This window comes from Charadrius vociferus, unplaced genomic scaffold (genome assembly GCF_000708025.1).
Source record: "Charadrius vociferus isolate BGI_N301 unplaced genomic scaffold, ASM70802v2 scaffold586, whole genome shotgun sequence".
In the NCBI taxonomy this organism is placed as follows: domain Eukaryota; kingdom Metazoa; phylum Chordata; class Aves; order Charadriiformes; family Charadriidae; genus Charadrius; species Charadrius vociferus.
Genome location: NW_009648902.1, coordinates 562007 through 580372, shown reverse-complemented (window position 1 = coordinate 580372; position 18366 = coordinate 562007). Strand labels below are relative to the sequence as shown.

At 47.4% G+C, this 18366-nt stretch overlaps 1 protein-coding gene across 1 annotated transcript in view; it reads right to left on the bottom strand.

Annotated features, from left to right (window-relative positions):
* ABCA1 (ATP-binding cassette, sub-family A (ABC1), member 1) overlaps nucleotides 1-18366 on the bottom strand; it is a 77473-nt gene that overhangs the window by 17193 nt on the left and 41914 nt on the right. Inside the window, exons 8-23 of the mRNA XM_009887208.1 lie at nucleotides 13672-13912; nucleotides 12987-13126; nucleotides 12177-12293; nucleotides 9000-9188; nucleotides 7920-8125; nucleotides 7650-7826; nucleotides 6829-7051; nucleotides 6257-6478; nucleotides 5437-5641; nucleotides 4783-4896; nucleotides 4141-4312; nucleotides 3459-3590; nucleotides 2790-2929; nucleotides 1627-1764; nucleotides 902-1122; nucleotides 371-443 (exon numbers count right to left, since the gene is read on the bottom strand). Coding sequence (XP_009885510.1) covers nucleotides 371-443; nucleotides 902-1122; nucleotides 1627-1764; nucleotides 2790-2929; nucleotides 3459-3590; nucleotides 4141-4312; nucleotides 4783-4896; nucleotides 5437-5641; nucleotides 6257-6478; nucleotides 6829-7051; nucleotides 7650-7826; nucleotides 7920-8125; nucleotides 9000-9188; nucleotides 12177-12293; nucleotides 12987-13126; nucleotides 13672-13912 — 2710 coding nt within the window. The remainder of the gene's footprint in view (nucleotides 1-370; nucleotides 444-901; nucleotides 1123-1626; nucleotides 1765-2789; nucleotides 2930-3458; nucleotides 3591-4140; nucleotides 4313-4782; nucleotides 4897-5436; nucleotides 5642-6256; nucleotides 6479-6828; nucleotides 7052-7649; nucleotides 7827-7919; nucleotides 8126-8999; nucleotides 9189-12176; nucleotides 12294-12986; nucleotides 13127-13671; nucleotides 13913-18366) is intronic.

The following is an 18366-nucleotide window of genomic DNA, read 5'->3' as shown; positions in this document are numbered from 1 at the left end:
TAATACAAGCTTGGATGAAAGCCTGACCCAAGCCTGGCTATTCTCTTTACGTGCAGAATTCAGGAGAGCTTTTACATGCTACTGTCAGCCCTGCAAGTCATTGATGTACAGTTCACCAGCAAACGTTACATATTGCGAGCAGGCCTTGCAGCTACATAATCAGGTTATTAACTCTCAGGACAGCTTGAACCCAAAATTGCTCACTAAACAAAAATGCTCCAATCTATACAGATTTAAAAATACCATCGCTGTGAATTTAATACTTGTCTCAAGACTGTAGCTACACAGGGGCACAAGGTTAAGGCAGTTGTCCAAGATCAAAGATATGTCAGCGCTGGGGCTGAACTTTCCATTCTTTTCCGAGCCTCACCTATTGTCAGTGTGTCACTTTCATGGTCACTGCCAAGGCCAGCGTCAGAGCTGCTCTGGGAGACACTGTCATCCTGGTCACAAAAGAGAAGACAACCATTGTTTCCTGCTGTTTAATCAAAAAGGTGTCCACAAGTTGCTACACTCTAGGTAACTCCAACCAAATGCTGCAACATGCTGGATACTCCAGAGGAGACAGAAAGTAATCGTGACATACCACTGCAAAGGGCTGAAATACAAGTACAAGGTCACAGTCATAGGAGTATTACAGAAATGTTCACTTCATCTATATCTCTCTAATCAGCTTTGGACCACTGGCATTGAAAGATATACTACAATAGAGATGTACATCCCATGCAACAGTTTAACGAGACATGATCTGGCATAGTATCTACAAAAGCAAGTAACACTTCTTTTAAAAGAATAAGGGATTTCTCTTTAAGACATTCTACCATGTAAAATCTTAGCTGCTGCTTCTCATAAGCCTAAGATTTCGTGAAAGAAGAATATGAGCAGGAAGGGTCAGCTGTACCTTCTTCAGATAGGACACTGTGCTGCTGCTGTTTCGGCAAGAGCTCAGAGAAGAATCCACATCCTTCTTGACCAGGGTCAAATAATAGCCTGTTCCCAGCTGGTTCTTCAGGAAGAGAGAAGAGCCAACACAGCAGAGTTTGCCATGAGAGATTATGGCAATCCGGTCCCCCAGAATATCTGCCTCATCCATGTGGTGTGTGGAGAGAATGATAGTGCGGCCTGGCAGAAAGCAAGAGAAGACACTGTTGGTAAGTCAACCATACCTGTGTTCCCAAGCCAAAGCCACAATCATCTGGATGTTGCCATGAAGTTGGATGGGAGGTTGACGCCTGAACTCCAGGCTGCTTTGAATGAGGCTAGCAGCATGGAAGAGGTTGACAACTGCCTGCAGGCCTTGTCAAAGGCAGGTTAATTTTATGTCAGGAGGGTTGGTTGCAGGGACCAGAACAGGACACTACTGCACACCAAGGATGAACTTCTGGCTTTAACTGCCCTCACAACCCAGTGAGGAACTTTGTTCATGAGCTCTGACACGAACAGGATGAGAAAGGAGGACAGATGTGAGATCAGAACATCCTTGTCCTGCATGCTCTTTGTTCCTCAGTGTAGGCAACAACAGATGTGCAGAGACACATTGCTATTTTGAGAACAGTCATGAATCAAATTGATTTTCCTTTGCTTTCCATGACACATTCATTAGGAGTGGAGAAAAAGACCACGTACCTTGCCGATACTTAAGCAGCAGCTCCCATATCCCTCTGCGAGAATAAGGATCCACCCCAGCTGTAGGCTCATCCAGAATGACAACTTTGGAGCCACCAACAAAGGCTAAGGCAACTGAGAGTTTCCTCTGCATGCCACCTGCCAGGCACAAGAAGAAAGAGGTGTTCAGGCTGATGCAGAGATTAGAGGAACAGCAATAGCTGCAGCACAGTGGATAATGAGCTCTCCAAGAGAAAGCAGAATAGCATACTGAGAAGACCAAGCATTGCCACTGTTTCAAGCCTTTAGGGTCCCATGACCTTCAGGACAGGGGATAATTCATCTGGATGGTCTTCTCTCAGTGGAGTCCAACTCTCCTCCTACAGCAGGAAGCCACACACATTGCAAGCCCTTCCATAAGCAAATCATACTATCTCAACATCGGCAGTAGCAAGTTGCTAGCTTGGAGGCCTAACCATATTTGACTATCTGGAGCACAGGTCTCCAGAGACTGAGCAGCAGAAATAGGTCCCCAAGAGACACCCCTCCTGCGGAAGCGTGGCAGAGGCAGCAGCAAGGAATTATATTACGCTCTCAATACTAAAGCCAACCTGTGGCACATCTGCTCTCCCTTCCTGACGTCAAATGCACAGTCTGTGCTGATAGTTGAGTCAGAGACAAGGGAGTCTCAGTCCCTCAACTATCTGTTACAGAGATACAGAAATGCTGCTGCTCCTGAACAAAGGGGAAGACTGCTCCAGGATGCCAACTTAAGAAACATAAGACAGCATAAGAAATACACATATGGCTCACAAACAGCAAGGGACTTGGAGATTATCGTCTGAGCCACTCTCACCTAAACTCAAAACCCAAACATATTAGTAAGCATTTGGAGAACACGTATCACACATAGCTGGACTATGTAGTGATGGAAACAAGTACAAAATATAAAAAATGAGTGACTTGTTATGGTCATTAGATAACATAAGATAGTGTAAGATTGTTACATTTACTAATATATACTTACTAGGTACTTAATAAGTAACTGATTTCCTTAAGTGCTTAGTTGTGTGGTACTCTATATTTAATTGGAGGATTCAACCAAGGTCTGCCATGTGAAACCCAATAAGAGTTCTTCTGTTGCTGAGGAAGCAGCTGAGAAATGTAAAACCAGCTGAACTTACCAGAGAGTTTGCTTGTCCTAGCTTTCAGTTTGTGAGGCAAACCAACATCCACTGCCATCTGCTCCATCTCCTCTTTCACCTTCTTTTCCGGCAGCCCTTTGAGCCGAGCGTAGAACCAGATGTGCTCCTCCACAGTCAGCCTAGGGAACAGGAGCAGGCTCAGGACACAGCTGAGAGCACCACACTAGGATTCATCCCTTGCATTAGCATTACAGCAGGCATGTTTGTTTGCTCAGGAAAACACCTTTTAAGGCTGAGTTTTCAGGAAGGAGCTACAGACTAGGTGTGCTCAGCTTGGGCCCTATTTCAGAGTACGGCTATTCAGCACCAATGTAAATAATCCTCCATTAAGGGTGCTTCACAAAGTACCCTAGCATCCCAAATGACTACACACTGGGGAAACATTTGGCCTGGTTACATTTAATGGAGCAGATTTCCTTAAAGAGACATGAAAGATGAAAGCATAGGCTCTTGCTGATAATTCACAGGCATGTATGAACATGCTAACAAGCAGAATGTCCTTGTACCAATCTCACACCATCCTGCTGTCTCACACCACGCACACAGACAAAGATAGGACTGCCCCAGCTGAAAGCACACTACTGTCTCCTAAAGAACCCAAACGTCTGTTGCATAATACCAGCCCTGCATCTCACAGATGCTACTCACAAGTCAAACAGCACATTGTGTTGTGGACAGACACCCAGGTTCTGCCTGATGGTGCTGAGCTCAGAGCGGATATCTTTGCCCAGGATGAAGGCTGTACCCGAGGTTGGGGGAAACAAGCCAGTCAAGATGGACCTAAAGGATAAACAGTAGATAAGCAGGTTTCAGCACGAGGAAATGGCTGCTGCATATGTCAGCATGAAAGAAGAGCAGGTGGAAGCCCTGGTGAACTCCCACATCAGGAAAGTAGTCCGAGAAACATCTCACTAATGGATAAAAAAATAAAATCAGTTCCAATGGTTTTAACAGTGATCAAAGCACACCCACATGACTCTGCTTGAAGGAAATTTTTTTTTTTTTCCTCTAAAAGCTTCTCATCCTTTCAGTCCCAACTAGTTTCCTTACACTGGTAAGTCAGAATCACAAATGGCATTACTAAAAATGCTGCCAGCAGATTCATTCGGCACAGCCTCAAGCTAAACTACCTCCAGTTTCAGCCCCCTGTACCTGTGCATCTTCTGACACAGCTGCACAACTAGAGGTCAGCAGAGCAGATTTCAGTGGAGCACCCTAGTCTGCACCAGCCTCCACACTGCTGTTGTACAGCTACCTCTATCATACTGACAGGAACTACAGTATTCAGAGTCGCTTCCCCCACTGTCTTAAAGCATTATTTTGTTCTTACATGGTAGTGGTTTTCCCTGCTCCATTATGTCCCAGAAAGGAGGTGATTTGTCCTTCATAGAAGTTCAGCGTGAGACCATCTACAGCAACTTTCTTGCCATCACGATAAACCTTGACCAGGTTCTGGATGGAAACACCAAGGCTCAGATGCATAGGCTCTTCCTCCTTGCAGACTGGAAGAAAACAAAAGAGAGAGATATGATAGGTTTTAACAGCAACTGTGTGGGAGGTTCTAACAAACATCACTTCCCCAGGTCTGTGGAGATCCACGGAGAAATGAGCTATATGAAGAACTGACTACATTGCTTCCTCAAGGACAGGAACGTTCCACAGAAGTTGTCCTTTAGCTCTTTTGTATCTACCAGGCTCATCTGGGAGTTGGAGACCTCTAGTGTCACCAGGGTCGGCAAAAATGGGAAGAATTCTCAACTCCATGAGGCCGGAGTACCCACCTGCAATCAAGGGGACAAAGTACCTCGGGTTTATCTGGATACACCCACCTAATAAACATACCCAGAAGTGTGACAACAAAGGGATGACCAACTTCACCTTAGCCATGCCAGTTCTGCTGTCCTTGGACTCCCCTTTCTAAAAGGCGGACCATAACATTTTACTGCGGAAAGGCTCTGTGTCCAGCACTTACCTTCTGAAGGCCCCTTCTGGTCAGGATGAGGATGCTGCCTGTCCTGTGGTTCCTCGCCAAACCAATAGGACTTTGTGAAAGGAAAGTACCAGGGCCTGGGAATCCCATACTGGCCTAAAGAGAAAAGCATTAAATGAGCCTGACTACATCTGTCTTTCTTCTTCTATTAACTTTCAGGACAAGAAGGGACATATTCCACCCCGAGTCATGCCTAACCTAGAGGCTTACTAAGAAGAGACCTTTCTTGATGAAGACACTGCCAGACTTTGGGGCTAAGAGACATCTCTTTCCCCAAACTTCACTTGAGGGTTAAAAGCCCTGTGCTGGAAGGTGCCAAGCAGCCACAAATGGTGCTGACACTCTCAACTCCTTCCCTGCAGCAGGGTCTGTGGACTTAACAGTTCAGAGAAGGGAGGAGCTGAAGTGCAGCAAAGCTTCTGGGACTAGCTCAGCCATCACCACAATGGGGTACAGCCTCTGTGCTGGGCAACAGTCACTGCTATTAGCAGCAACAACCTTACTGTGATGCTGGTCTGTGGTTTTCCTCCATGACCTTTGTGCAGCTCTGCTTAAAAATGGGCCCAGTTTGCATCTTGGCAAACGAGGAGGGTGGAACCATCTGTTTAGAAGTGTGAATTCGGAAGCAGACCTCACCTGGGAAGACAGACTCGATGTACCAGGTCATGACCCCATACAGGAAGGTGTCGAACAACATCATGACAGCAGATGTAGTGATGCTAAAGCCATCTTCTTCTAATGGGCTCTCAAAGAAGTTGTCCCACTGAACACCAACTCCCTGCTCTTCAAACAGTGCAAAGTACTCGCAACCAAAGCCAAAGGCTACTGGAGACAGCAGGCTCTGCAAACGGTAGGCATGAACACACATTCAGTTTTTCACAACTACTCTCCAACCGGGCAGCTCAGCTGTAGCATAAGGCTAAGGTACGTGGTCCGCAAGCCTTACAGGAAAAGTCAAAGGTCCCAAGGACCATGACCATACTTGCAGAGAGAGAGTGGCAGTCTTGGTTCCAGCAAGCAACGCCTGAAGTCTCTGCTGGACCACCACCCAGAATTGTTTGTTTCCTTATTTTCTTTCCCTTGCTCTTTGGTCTTTTATGTGAGGGAAGAGACCATTACCAGCCACCCTCTCCAGACAGGTAAGAAGTGCTGTGCAGGCAAAGGGCACCTGGTTCCCTCAGCCTGCATATCTGGTGGTACAACATCACAGCATAAAGAGATCAAGGCAGCTTAGTCTGGGTGAATTACTTCTACTACCAATGCCAACAAAACCCTCCCAGCAGCTCCTAGCAGGTTCAATCCACCTCTTCAACAAGCCCAGCCCTGATGGCTTCTTACACTGGAAAATTATCCTCCCACTGCCACCTCCCCTTCAGTTACCTGTGTCAAGCTAGAGAGCTGCTAAGTACCATACTAGTGGAGACCCAGTACCCAGGACAGTTTCGTCTAGACTCACCGCAAAGATCTTGAGTGAGAAGCTGACATAGTCCTGCCAGGCAACACACAGCACGTAAGGCAGGTACAACGTGAAATAGACAATTCCCCCACAGGCAGCTGCCAGGTTGGCCCTGGAGAACACTGTGCTGATGAGGAAGCACTGGAGTATGGTCACGACACCGAAGATCGACAGGAAAACGAACACCACACTAGGGTCGCTGTAAGGCAGCAGATTCCCCATCTGGCAGGAGAACAACAGGTGCATCAGGCTTTGAAAGGGCTCTCCAAGGTGGCTCTAGTACAAGCAGGTCTGCAGAGCTGCTGCTCAAGGGAGGCTAGGCATGCCGCAATTTACCCAACAGCCTTCCCAGAAGCAAGGCAGTACTGGAGTCACCTCTTCAAGAGCAATGAATCTACTACAGCCCCTCCTGCTGTTTTGAGCCACTCAGCCCCATTTTGTCCCAAAACCCTGCTCCCAAAATGTTGCTGGTCAACCCACACATACTAACTCCTCCCTGGTGTGCCAGTGCAGACCAAGCATGGTCTCAAGGCTCTAGACTCTGCTGACACAGACCAAACCAGTCAACTCACCTTAAGGATCAGCACCAGCAGGCCTGCACTCATCAGGAGAGGGATGAGGCTGCTAATGAACCAGCTTAGCCAAAGGATGCCATTGTCAAGTCCCATAATCCTCATTGTCTCCTTCAGTCGGGCTTCCTTCTCATACACAATGCCCTTAATTATCACAGCCACTGAGTAGATCCAGGCTAGAGTCATAAAGAGAGGCATGGAGCGGCTCATGACACGGAGAAATCTGAGAGAAAGAAGGAAAGGGGCCAAGAGAACAGAGAAACATCACTGCAACTTCAGGTACTACTCCAGGGCTAGCAGAGCATGGTGACAACTAAGGCTTCACTGCACAAAGCAGACAATGTACAGAGCATGACACAGGATCTGCATGAGGTGTCCCACCATGAGGTGAGGCCACTGGGTCTAGAGCACACCACCACCCCTGAGTGGAAGCTGGAGTTGCAACTGTTGCTCACTGGAAGAGTAGGTGCCAAAACATGCCTTTCCTGGGGACTGCTCTCAACTTTCCTCTTTCCACTCTCCTGTGCCCAGGTCTTTGCTTTTATCCCAGTGCTATTTTTGCCTGTATCAGGTTTGGGGACATGGTCACACCTCAGGAATGCACTCGGTATGTGAAAGTCCTGTACGGACAGTCCTTCTCCTGGGAAGGACTCTGCAAGTCATTACATATTCTACATCCTCCATGTGGGTGCCCTAATTCCAGGGATTAGGAACACTAAGGAGGTAGTAGCGTCATAAACCATGCCTGGGGAGTGACAAAAGCCCATGTTTCCCAAGCCACAATCCTCCTGGGAGCTTTTGTAAGCAGCCTGCATACATACATGTCGTCCACATAACATGGGTAGGGCATCTGCTGCACATAAACTCCTGTCTTCTTTTCTGTGCCTGTCTGCACCCTGATGATGGCCTGTTCCACCACGTCCTGAAGGTAGGCAAAGCCTCCCCAAACATAACGCATGTCCTCAAAGGGGTCAGCACGGGGACCAGGATCCCAGTACCTGCACCAAGGGAAAAGAAACCTTTTTATTAGAAATCCTCGTCACCACATCCCCCATAAGAAATTGTTCATAAGGCAGGGTGTCAGGACTCACCCATCCTTGATCTTATTTGTCCTTTCCACATTATCAATGTCCATGCGTATCTTATATTTCACATGCTGAGGGAGCTCTATGCTGTTAGGGGCTATTTCAGTGAAGACTATGCCAGCCCAGAACCTCCTTTCATCCAGAAGCTCCAAGGACTTGTTTATAAGCCTGACTTCTGTGCCCACAGGCTCCAGTTTGTCCAAATTGACACACTAGACAGGGACAGATTTCGACACATTTATGGGATAGGTTACCAAACTAGAATGTACTTTGCTTATGTTTGAGCGGGAGAAAAAAGGAGAATTCTGCAATGGTAATGCCATGCCCAAGAAAAGACGAGACTGCTGGACTACTTTGCAATGGCTCATGGTAGCCCAGCAAGTTGCTAGAGATATCTTTTTTTCCTGCTTGATGGTCAGCTGCCAGTCAAACATATCTCAGAGAAATACCCCAGCAGAGGTATTTTCTGGGCAAGAAGCTAGGTAGCATTGCCGTACTAGCTACAGGATCCCATCAAGGCATCTGTTTCCACAGAGAGATAGTCTTATTTTCTCTGTTACCAATAAGGTACGTCTGATTCAAAGCCTCTAAAAATCAGTGGAAGGACCCAAAGGCTTTGGACCAGGCCCCTGACAGGCCAAGGACTGTTTCTGTTTGCACTCATCTGCCAAGACATCAAGTAACAAGTAGAATAAATTTCGTTATTCACTACGTCTTCCTCAGCTTAAAGCAGCTGCTAGCTTCACCACAGTCCCAAGCTAAAACCCCAGACTGAAATATGAGCTGTTACACCGCCAAAGCAAGTAGCAGCTCTCAGTCACCCAGTAGCAGCAGGGTGGGAAACCACATGCAATGGCCAAAGCAAGAGCTTCAAGAACAAGGCCTACAGTTAGGTTCTTACATCTATATTTAGGTACCTGAATAAACGGTATTTTCTAACATGCTGTGTACTCAGCCCTACTAAAACCTGGTTGTTTACAGAAAACGGACCGAGGAACATCTATCTTCCAGGAACACCCCACCACATGCATGGAAACCAGGTTGTTGCCCTCCCCCAGCTCTGTGCCCACACTAGCAGGACCTCACCTCCATGAAGCGGGAGATAGTCTGGATAGCCCGGTCTGTCTCATTGAAGGCATCCACCCAGGTGTACACTGAGCCATTTGCTGTCTCAAAGTCCTCTGGACGGTTTGACAGAAAACGGGCAATGTCCTCCACTGTCCAGTTGGAAGCTGGCAAGTGCAGGTCCCAGAGAGCCTTGCCTTTCAGCAGCGTCTGCAGATGTTGTTTCAAAGGAGAAATAGTTGTTGAGAATTAATGTTAGATCTCCTATCTCATCATGAAAACAAGTACTACCGGGGAAAGCACCTCTTAAACAGGTGCAGGGAGAGGCCCTCTGCCATACTGAGAAGATCAGCATGGTGGTGTCCTTCCTCTTACCCTCCCATTGCAAAGGATTTGCCTCTCTCGGTGTAGCTACACCACTGAGCGTACTTTGCAGGCTTCATGTCCTGCCACCCCTCTTCCATGGAGAGGGCAGCAGAGAGCCACGCACAGCTCTGCACCCCGAAGATGCAAATCAGGTCTTGCACCAGCAAAGGAGGGAAGAGGGAGGTGCGCATTCAGGAGAGACTCAGTCAGACGATGGTGGTTGCCAAGTTCTGCTCACCTCTCCCAAACAAACCTCTGCTCCCGGCTGGGATGGAGAAAGGCTGTGGCACAGCCGGAGGCTGAACTGTCACAGTGTTGAGCAGAAATACCAGCACCAGAGTCTGGGTGGCTTTTCTTACTTATTTTGCTATTGCACCATCAGGGCTTGGTGAAGCAGCCTTGTACAGCCATGATGTCCTGCCTCTCTGTTCTCCTATCTGGGACAGTGCTTTTTTTCACCTGGTTGAACTGCTAGCTTTCGGAGGACGGGCTATTGCCCCACTACGTGTATGCACAATGCCCCACACAAGCACAATCCAGGTAGAAGCATCTGGCATTGAAGGAGAAACCAGTCTTTTGGGCAGACAATATAAAGGCAGAAGCAGGAGGGGGGCATTAATTGTAAAGGATACAGTTGAACTGATGTCAGGAAGAAAAAAAAAAAAAAAAAGCCTGCACAAGAGAAAACTGTAAAACCCCTAACCAATAAAAACAGGAAATGGTTTTTCTGCTAGAACAAAGAATGGATAGGAGAGGTGAGGAGCTTCCTCGTGCCCTGCTGTTACCAGCAAACCAGAAAGTTAGGGTCACACAGCTACAAAAACAGCCTTGCTAACTGAGAAAACAGAATGGGCGAAGCTGGCAAAGGAAAACACGCAAAAGGGAAATCTGAGCAATCAGGGATCATGTGCACTGCACTCTCTTCACATTTGGTCTCTCATGGTTGGCTTGTGCCACCACTCCCAGCAGGAAGGGCACCATGCCTGCAGGGAAGGGGCTCAGCCTCATCACATTCAGTGGCAACATTAAAGCTCCTTAACTTCAGGGCCACATGTTGTCCTCCCTGAAGTTAGCATCCACATTAGCATCAAGCTGGAAGTGCCAGAGATGAGCAAGCAAAGCACTTTCTTCTCCTACAGCGGGAAGCAATATACCAAACAGACTGCACAACCCAGAAAGCTGGGAGGTGGTCACCCAGCAGCATGGCAGCCTCAGTGGCTAAAAAACAGCAAAGGACCAAACTTGCCCTTGAAAGGAGCCACAAACAGGTAACTCTATGTTTCAGCCCATTCATGTACAAGTGATCTGTGCTGCACCTCTAAACTGAATGGGATGCTGCCTGGGAGCTGCCCAGGAATTGCAAGTGAAGTACTCCGCTTGTGTGAACTGCCACAGGCAACAACAAACGAACCTCTGCTACTGCACCAATAGAGGAGGAGACCAGGCTGCTGGGAAGATCAAGAATTAACTACCAGAGCCAGCAGGGTTAACAAGAAACGTAAAATACAAAACCAGGAAAGCCCAGGGCTCATTTAAAAGAAAAATAAAAAATGAAGCAACATTCACTTTTCAAAAGGACACAACTACAAACCAATATCCAAACCTTGACTTTCTGTCTACATTCTCTGCAGCAAATGGTTCAATTTACAGTTGGTGGCCCTGATTCTTACCTCCTGATGCCAACATTTATAGAATTAAGATTCATAAAGCCAACAGAGGCACAGGAGTGATGAAAATGATGTCTCTGACACTCTAGTATGTCATGTTGATGGGAAAGTGCAACAGGGCAGGTCAGAGACTATTCAGCACAGCAATACATTGAACTTCAAGGCTTAAGAGACCTGGGGAGCTATTTGTATAACAGTTGCACTATGACACTCAACCAGCTGCCTTGCAGAGACAGCAGGAAAAACTACTTGACAACTGTTTCTCCGTTGCGCAATCCCAGTTTTAGATCACTGTGCTACCAAAGACGCCAGCATGGGGTGCAGAGATCCACCCCTCAAATTTGCACCTGAGGGAAGCAACAGTGAACTACGCCTCAAACCAGGACAGCTACTTAAGCAGATAATGCCCCAGTAATGCAGGTCTAACAGCTGGCATAATGCTCCAGGGAGCCAAGAGGCTAGCAGAAAGCATGTCAAAGCTGAACAAGACTCCCAGCCCCTTCTTCATGGTCTGGTATGCATGGCACACTATGAAGCAATCAGCCGCAGGGTGATGTTTGCTCTTCTCCCATACTTCTCACAAGTATTACTAAATTAAGCATACAGTGCAACTCCAAAATAAGTTTTTACGTGAGTTGTGCCAGATTACTGCCAGGCATCTAGGTTCTGCTATAGCATGACAACCATTCAATTCTTACTGTACCCAGTGGGACCCGAGGCCACCTGGCACCTTCCAGAATCTGATCTAGGTATATGACCACTCACTTTGCTGCTATCGTGAGAGCACTGTTGCGGAGAAGGGATCAGCACAGGGAGGTGAACATGTCACCAACCCCATAGGTCCCCAGTTTACAAAAACACACCAAGCCAAGTATTCATACTGCATTAGGGCAACACTGTGGAAGAAAAAGCCCATTTCCCCACAGAGGCAAATGAGAAACAGGTGTTAAACATGCACTGCTCCTGTTTGCAGCAGGTTGTTACACGAAGGAGGGAATGCCAAGCATAATTCGAGATTGGTACAACCACAATGTGTTTTCAAGAAGGGGTCTTATGCATACGATTTATCTGGCCAGCTCAGCACTGAAGCACCATCTAAAATAAGTATTTCATCACTTATTACAGAAGACAACAATGGCGGTTCTGGCAAGGACAACATACTGACCCGAATGAGATCCATTTCCTGACTACTTTCCATAAACGTCCAGATCTTCGGGCTTATCTCCTCCCACATCCCCCCGAGGTCACGAAACACACCCAGCTCCTGGAACGTCCTGTTCACCTGTTGGCGAAGAGGAGAGGAAGGTTATTTCCAAAAGCTGGCAGAGATCCACTTCAGGCTAAGAGGGTGCATTGACCTGTCAAGCAAAGTACTAAGAGTTGCTTATATTCAAACAGCAGCTCAGCTTCTGCAAGGACCAGAATAGGGAAAATCAAGCACGCCTGAAAGGAAAGCAACAACAGGGAGCATGGATGCCTGTGGCTGAGCACTGCCTTTCAAGGCTTGGTGGCAAATGAGCCTTGGAGATGAAGGACACAGAGGCAGCCCCTCCCCATGTGCTAGAAGAATCTTGCTGAGAGCACTTGGGGAATCACAGAGCACATTAGTTAAACCACAATAGGAAGTGATTAAGGATCTGCTGACCAGCCTGCAGTGGAGGAGAGGAAGGACACCTGAAGGCTTATGAAGGTCTTCCCCACTCCCATACCCCACATCAGAGATGCAAAGTCTGTGGATAATCAAATAGCATCAACAGGAAAGCTTCCAGCCAAGTCTAGAAAAAGAGTTCAGCCTGGCCTTTTCTCCTTGAGCCTTCAACAGCAAATGCATGGGAGGTGAGAGAATAGGGAGGCTGTGCTTTGCAGGCAATCCTTTCTAGGCTTCTGTTTGGACCCAATTTAACACAGAGCAGCTAAGCTGCACAGCCAGAGGACATACTTCATTCTATGTATCAGAGGATAGGGCTAGAGTTACCTCAGTCATGACCTTCCTTATGGCTGGTGTATCTGGAGTGTACAAGATCTTCCCAATCAGCAAGGGCTTCAAAGCCCTCCAGATAATCCTGGAAAGCGGGCTGGATTCCAGGTTCTTCATCAGCTCATTGCAGTAGGGTGCTGAGGAGGAGAGGACAAGGCTGAGTGGCTGAACAGCACAGTGACAACTGCAGAAGGCATATGCCTCACTTGTGTGGGCTTTAAAGGACAGTCACAGCTGAAAGCACAGCATTTGTGAGATAACAAAAATCCTCCTCTACTGCAAAGCTCCACAAAAAACCCTTTTCGGTCTAAGCCTCCAGAGTCTGCCCAGCAAACACGGAGCACCCAGGTAGTCTCCAGCATTAAAAGCCACACTGCTAGTTCTGCACCGCTCCCACAACCCCGCTGCACAGCACGACCAAAATTTGTCCAGAAAAGGCCAGATTTCCAACGGCTGCACATGACTGTGCTCCCGCTCTCCCTGAAGAAGGTCCGCGCAAGGCCTTTGGGAATCCCTTGCATGGTGATACCCCCACTGGCCTTAAGGCATGTGCAGGTGGCAGCATGGACATAACTTTCTGAAACAGCAGAAGGTATGCTGTCCCTCAGGACCACCTGCTTTCATATGTGGAAGTTTGGGAAACACTAGCAATGACAACGATCAAGTAGATGGTTACACTTACTTGTGGAGTTATCATAGAAGTTAGTTACATCATCTTCAGTGCTGTTGCCTCCAAACAGTGCTTTGTAATTGTTATCCTCATACCAGTTGAGGGATTTAATTTTGAGCCCTCCACCTTCAGGATGGCCACACACAATGCGTGACACAGCCTGGTAGATCTGCGTAGAGGAGTTTGAGGCATTCACATTGGTCAGGAACATCACCTCTTGCCTCATGTCGCTCCAGCTCTTCATGCTCAGCAGCTGGAGGGGGAGGTGGGAGAAGAGAACAGAAGCCGAGTTAGGAACAGGATTAGCAAAAGAAGATCTTGCCACTTTCCTTCCCATCATACATCTCTTTTTTAACAAATGAGAATCCCCTTGAACGCAACATCAACAGCGAAGACCAGAGAAAGCACATTTACCCCCACCACAGTGGGAGAACATGGAGGGAAGCTTTTTCTGTGCTTGCACAAGGAACATGCCTTTGCCAAGCTCTTTACTCTTAAGTTTTCTTCTCCAGTGCTGTGGGTGGTTCTTGCCCTCCCTGCCCTCTCACATGGAAGCTCCTTCTCTTCCGGTTGCACAACAACTCACATTCCAGAGGACCCCCCTCACACCAGGCAGGGTGGGGTGCACTGAGTCAGGAGAGGGAGTAAGGAACAAGACAAACAGTGCAGCTCATGGGACACAGACTGGATGAGCTGCAGTCCCCAGCAGTGTCACCTGACGATTCCACCAAGGTCAGCAAGCTTCCACTGATTTACAGCAGGCAGCCAGTTTGATCTCCTAGATAGGTATTGCTTGTCCCTGCACCGGCACTTTGCTGCCCTGTTGTCAACAGCATTCCCAGAAAAACCTTGAAAACAAGCCCAGCTGCAGCCTGAGCAGCATGAGCTGTTCATGCAGCCAGCCACAGCAAGAAGCCTTCTCCTGCCCAGCAGACCTGACACCAGGGTCAAGGTGACAAGGCACAACTAGCCAGCACAATTGACACCTCTGGACTCATTTTTCCTGGCATAAACATCTACCTGCAATATGTCACGAACAAAAGCACCAGGCACTCGGCCCCAGACGCTCACTGTGTTAATGTTGCCATACCCAGAGGCATGGCCAAGCTCACTACAAAGGAAAAAGCAATGCACCTCCATGAGCAGTGGTTTCCCGCTACACTCACAGAATTCACAGAATTGTTAGGGTTGGAAGGGACCTCTGGAGATCATCTAGTCCAACCCTCCTGCCAGAGCAGGGTCACCTACAGCACGTTACACAGGACAGCGTCCAGGCGGGTTTTGAATGTCTCCAGAGTGGGAGACTCCACCACCTCTCTGGGCAGCCTGTTCCAGTGCTCCACTACCCTCAAAGTAAAGAAGTTCCTTCTCATGTTAAGATGGAACTTCCTATGTTCAAGTTTATGCCCATTACCCCTCGTCCTATCACTGGGCGCCACTGAAAAAAGACTACTCCCATCCCCCTGGCATCCTCCCATTAAGTATTTGTATGTATTAATAAGATCCCCCCTCAATCTTCTTTTCTCTAGACTAAAGAGACCCAAGTCCCTCAGCCTTTCCTCATAAGAAAGGTGCTCCAGTCCCCTAATCATCTTTGTTGCCCTTTGCTGGACCCTCTCCAGCAGTTCCCTGTCTTTCTTGAACTGGGGAGCCCAGAACTGGACACAGTACTCCAGATGCGGTCTCACCAGGGCAGAGTAGACGGGGAGGATGACCTCCCTCGACATGCTGGCCACACTCTTCTTGATGCACCCCAGGATGCCATTCGCCTTCTTGGCCGCCAGGGCACATTGCTGGCTCATGGTCATCCTGTTGTCCACCAGGACTCCCAGGTCCCTCTCCACAGAGCTGCTCTCCAGGAGGTCAGCCCCCAACCTGTACTGGTGCATGGGGTTATTCCTCCCCAGGTGCAGTACCCTACACTTACCCTTGTTGAACTTCATAAGGTTTCTTTCTGCCCAACTCTCCAGCCTGGCAAGGTCACGCTGTAAGGCAGCACAGCCTTCTGGCGTGTCAGCCACTCCTCCCAGTTTTGTGTCATCAGCAAACTTGCTGATGGTACACTCTATCCCTTCATCCAGATCATTGATGAATATGTTGAACAAAACTGGGCCCAGTACTGACCCCTGAGGGACACCACTTGTTACTAACCTCCAACTAGACTCTGCGCCACTAACCACAACCCTCTGAGCTCTATCTATACTCTATACTGGAGCATTGCTCTCAGACTCCCTGTCTGTAGATGCAAGAACATCAGCAGAGATGTGGTCCCTATGGACTCGAAGGCTGTTAATCTCAGAAACCTCTGTGGTGGTGACAATAAGTGGATGTTAGGAAAAAATTAGGCAAGGGCAAGAATATACGATACTTCCCCCAAGTAACCTTCCAGCTTCCATCTGTTTTCAGCTCAGGGAATTTCTATTTCCTAACCCTTGATGAATTTCTTCTATGGTAAACTACTAGAGTTTTGAACACACACAAGTGTTTAACACCCAACACATCACTGGAAAGAACCTCTTCTCCCCTCTCCTTAACTTGGCTATGGTTAGCTCCACTTGTTGCCATGTTTTTTTCACTGGAAGAGACAGTGAACATTCAAGCCCTATCTCTTTTTTTCTGGGCCACCCAACTCTATAGACCTCTGTCATACCCCCAACTCAACTCTTTTCCGAGCTGACAAGTCCCAGCCTACTCCCTTGCTCCTTGTGAGAAAGTCATTCCACTTCTAAATGTTTTAATTGCCCTTCTCTGAACTTTTTGCACTTCTGCTACCCCTTTTTCCAAAGGAAGGGCCTAGATCTGTATTTTGTATCAAACAGGAGGGCAATCCACAGTTTTACATAGTGTCATGGTAACATCTTGCAGCTGGTTCTCTATACCTTTTAAAATCTTTTCTAGCATTCGATCCGATTTCTTGACTGTTATTGAAATATCAGGTGACATTAACTTGGATGTTCTTGCTGTGCTGCCCAGAACAGTAACATGCACTAATAAGGGCAAGCAGAGCTGCTGAGACACCTATTTGTAACTGCTCATCAGCTGCATCTCAGAAACAGCTTTAGATACTGTGGCCCAACTGCCCCGTTTTCAGAGACAATAACAGAGTCAGTCAAAGACCATCTGCCAGTTTTGCTCACTGTGTATCGATTTTTGTCACCTTTGTTTAAATAAAATGCAGATAATCGAAGTCTAGGCCAGCTGGCAAAGCCAGCCAGCAACAACGCAGAAAGTGACAGTGTGCTGGAACAATTCAATCCACATTCACTCAAGGAAAGCACACCCGAGAGTCTCTGGCCTTACCCTGGGAGGCAAACCTGACCCTTTGTGTTCATCTGTACCACTGTGCATGCTTTAGATATGCCAACATCTGGACAAAAATTCTTGATGCTAAACAACAGCTACTATGTGTCACATACAGAAGGAGCCTCTATTTTAGCTGCCTGAAAACACATGACACATTGATACGATGAAAGACAGCTGTGAGAACAGCTAAAGCCTGGGGACTCAGGACATGTGTCCAGAGTGACTGCTTAAAGTGTACTTTGATTTCCTCACTACTGCCTTTGTCTGCACTCTGGTGCCACTCAATCTGGCTCCACAGGTTCAGGGTGACTGACAGGACATGAATGAAAAAATGTCACACAACAGCTTTTGTTGGTTACATATGCTCACGTGGATTTTCGGATTTGATGATTCCTCACCCAAAAGGCCAAGGCTGCACTTCAGGTGTGACAGTGAGTGTTCGATTCAAAGGGAGCTCTTGGGGAGTTTTTGGTACATTAGGTAGAATAGATGATTTTTCCTTAGCAAAAAGTCAACTGCTTTAGCTAAAGCTAAACTCCCTAACATAAGCAAAGGTACACAAATAGGAAGTGCAGCTAATTCCCATGAATGTACGAGGTGTTAAGCATCTTGCAAAGGCATTGCATTAGCAAATACATTTTTACACGTAATTTTAGAACAATTTGAGCAAGGAGCTTTGTTTCATCTTTGACACCAGCAACTTTACAACTGACATGCAGAGCTGCTCTATTCACACCACTGGAAGCAAGTATCTCCTGTGTGAAGGGTTACTCAGCTATTTCTCCTCCCAGACATCAGACCTGGGTTTTTAGGTGTTTCTTAATAGTTGTCCTTGCTCTCAGCGTTTCATCTGCTCTCCTAGGTTGATTTAAAGAGCCCAGGGACACAGACCAAATCAATCCCCATACTCAGAGACAAATATTTTGTTCAGACCATTCTCTAATTAAAATTCCTTGCTAGAAAGGCTTCTAGACATGGCACAAACAATAGTTCTCTCCACCCCCTGAAGCTGCTGCCCTTCAAAACAAGGGAGCAAGTCCCTCCTTTTCACACAGAAATCAGCCTGCCAGACAATAAGAAGTAACTTTCGGTCAAGCCATCTGGAGCAGCTCACGCTGTACGCAGAGGAAAAAGCTGCCTTTGTTTGCACAGCAGTAGGGCAGAATAAAAGGTAGTCCTACCCAAAACAGCTGCCAAGCAAAAGGCACACTACCCTGGGACATTTTCAGCCACATCAGCAAACTGAATATCACATGGTTTCAATTATTTTTATCCCAGACAAGAAAAAAAGGCGAGCTTAAGTGACGTAACGGGAAACAGCTGTAATCAAACTCTGAAGGGCAGCCTCCCTGCTAGCAGCAAGAGCTCTGCCACGGTCTTAACTGAAGCTGATCCTGGAATCAT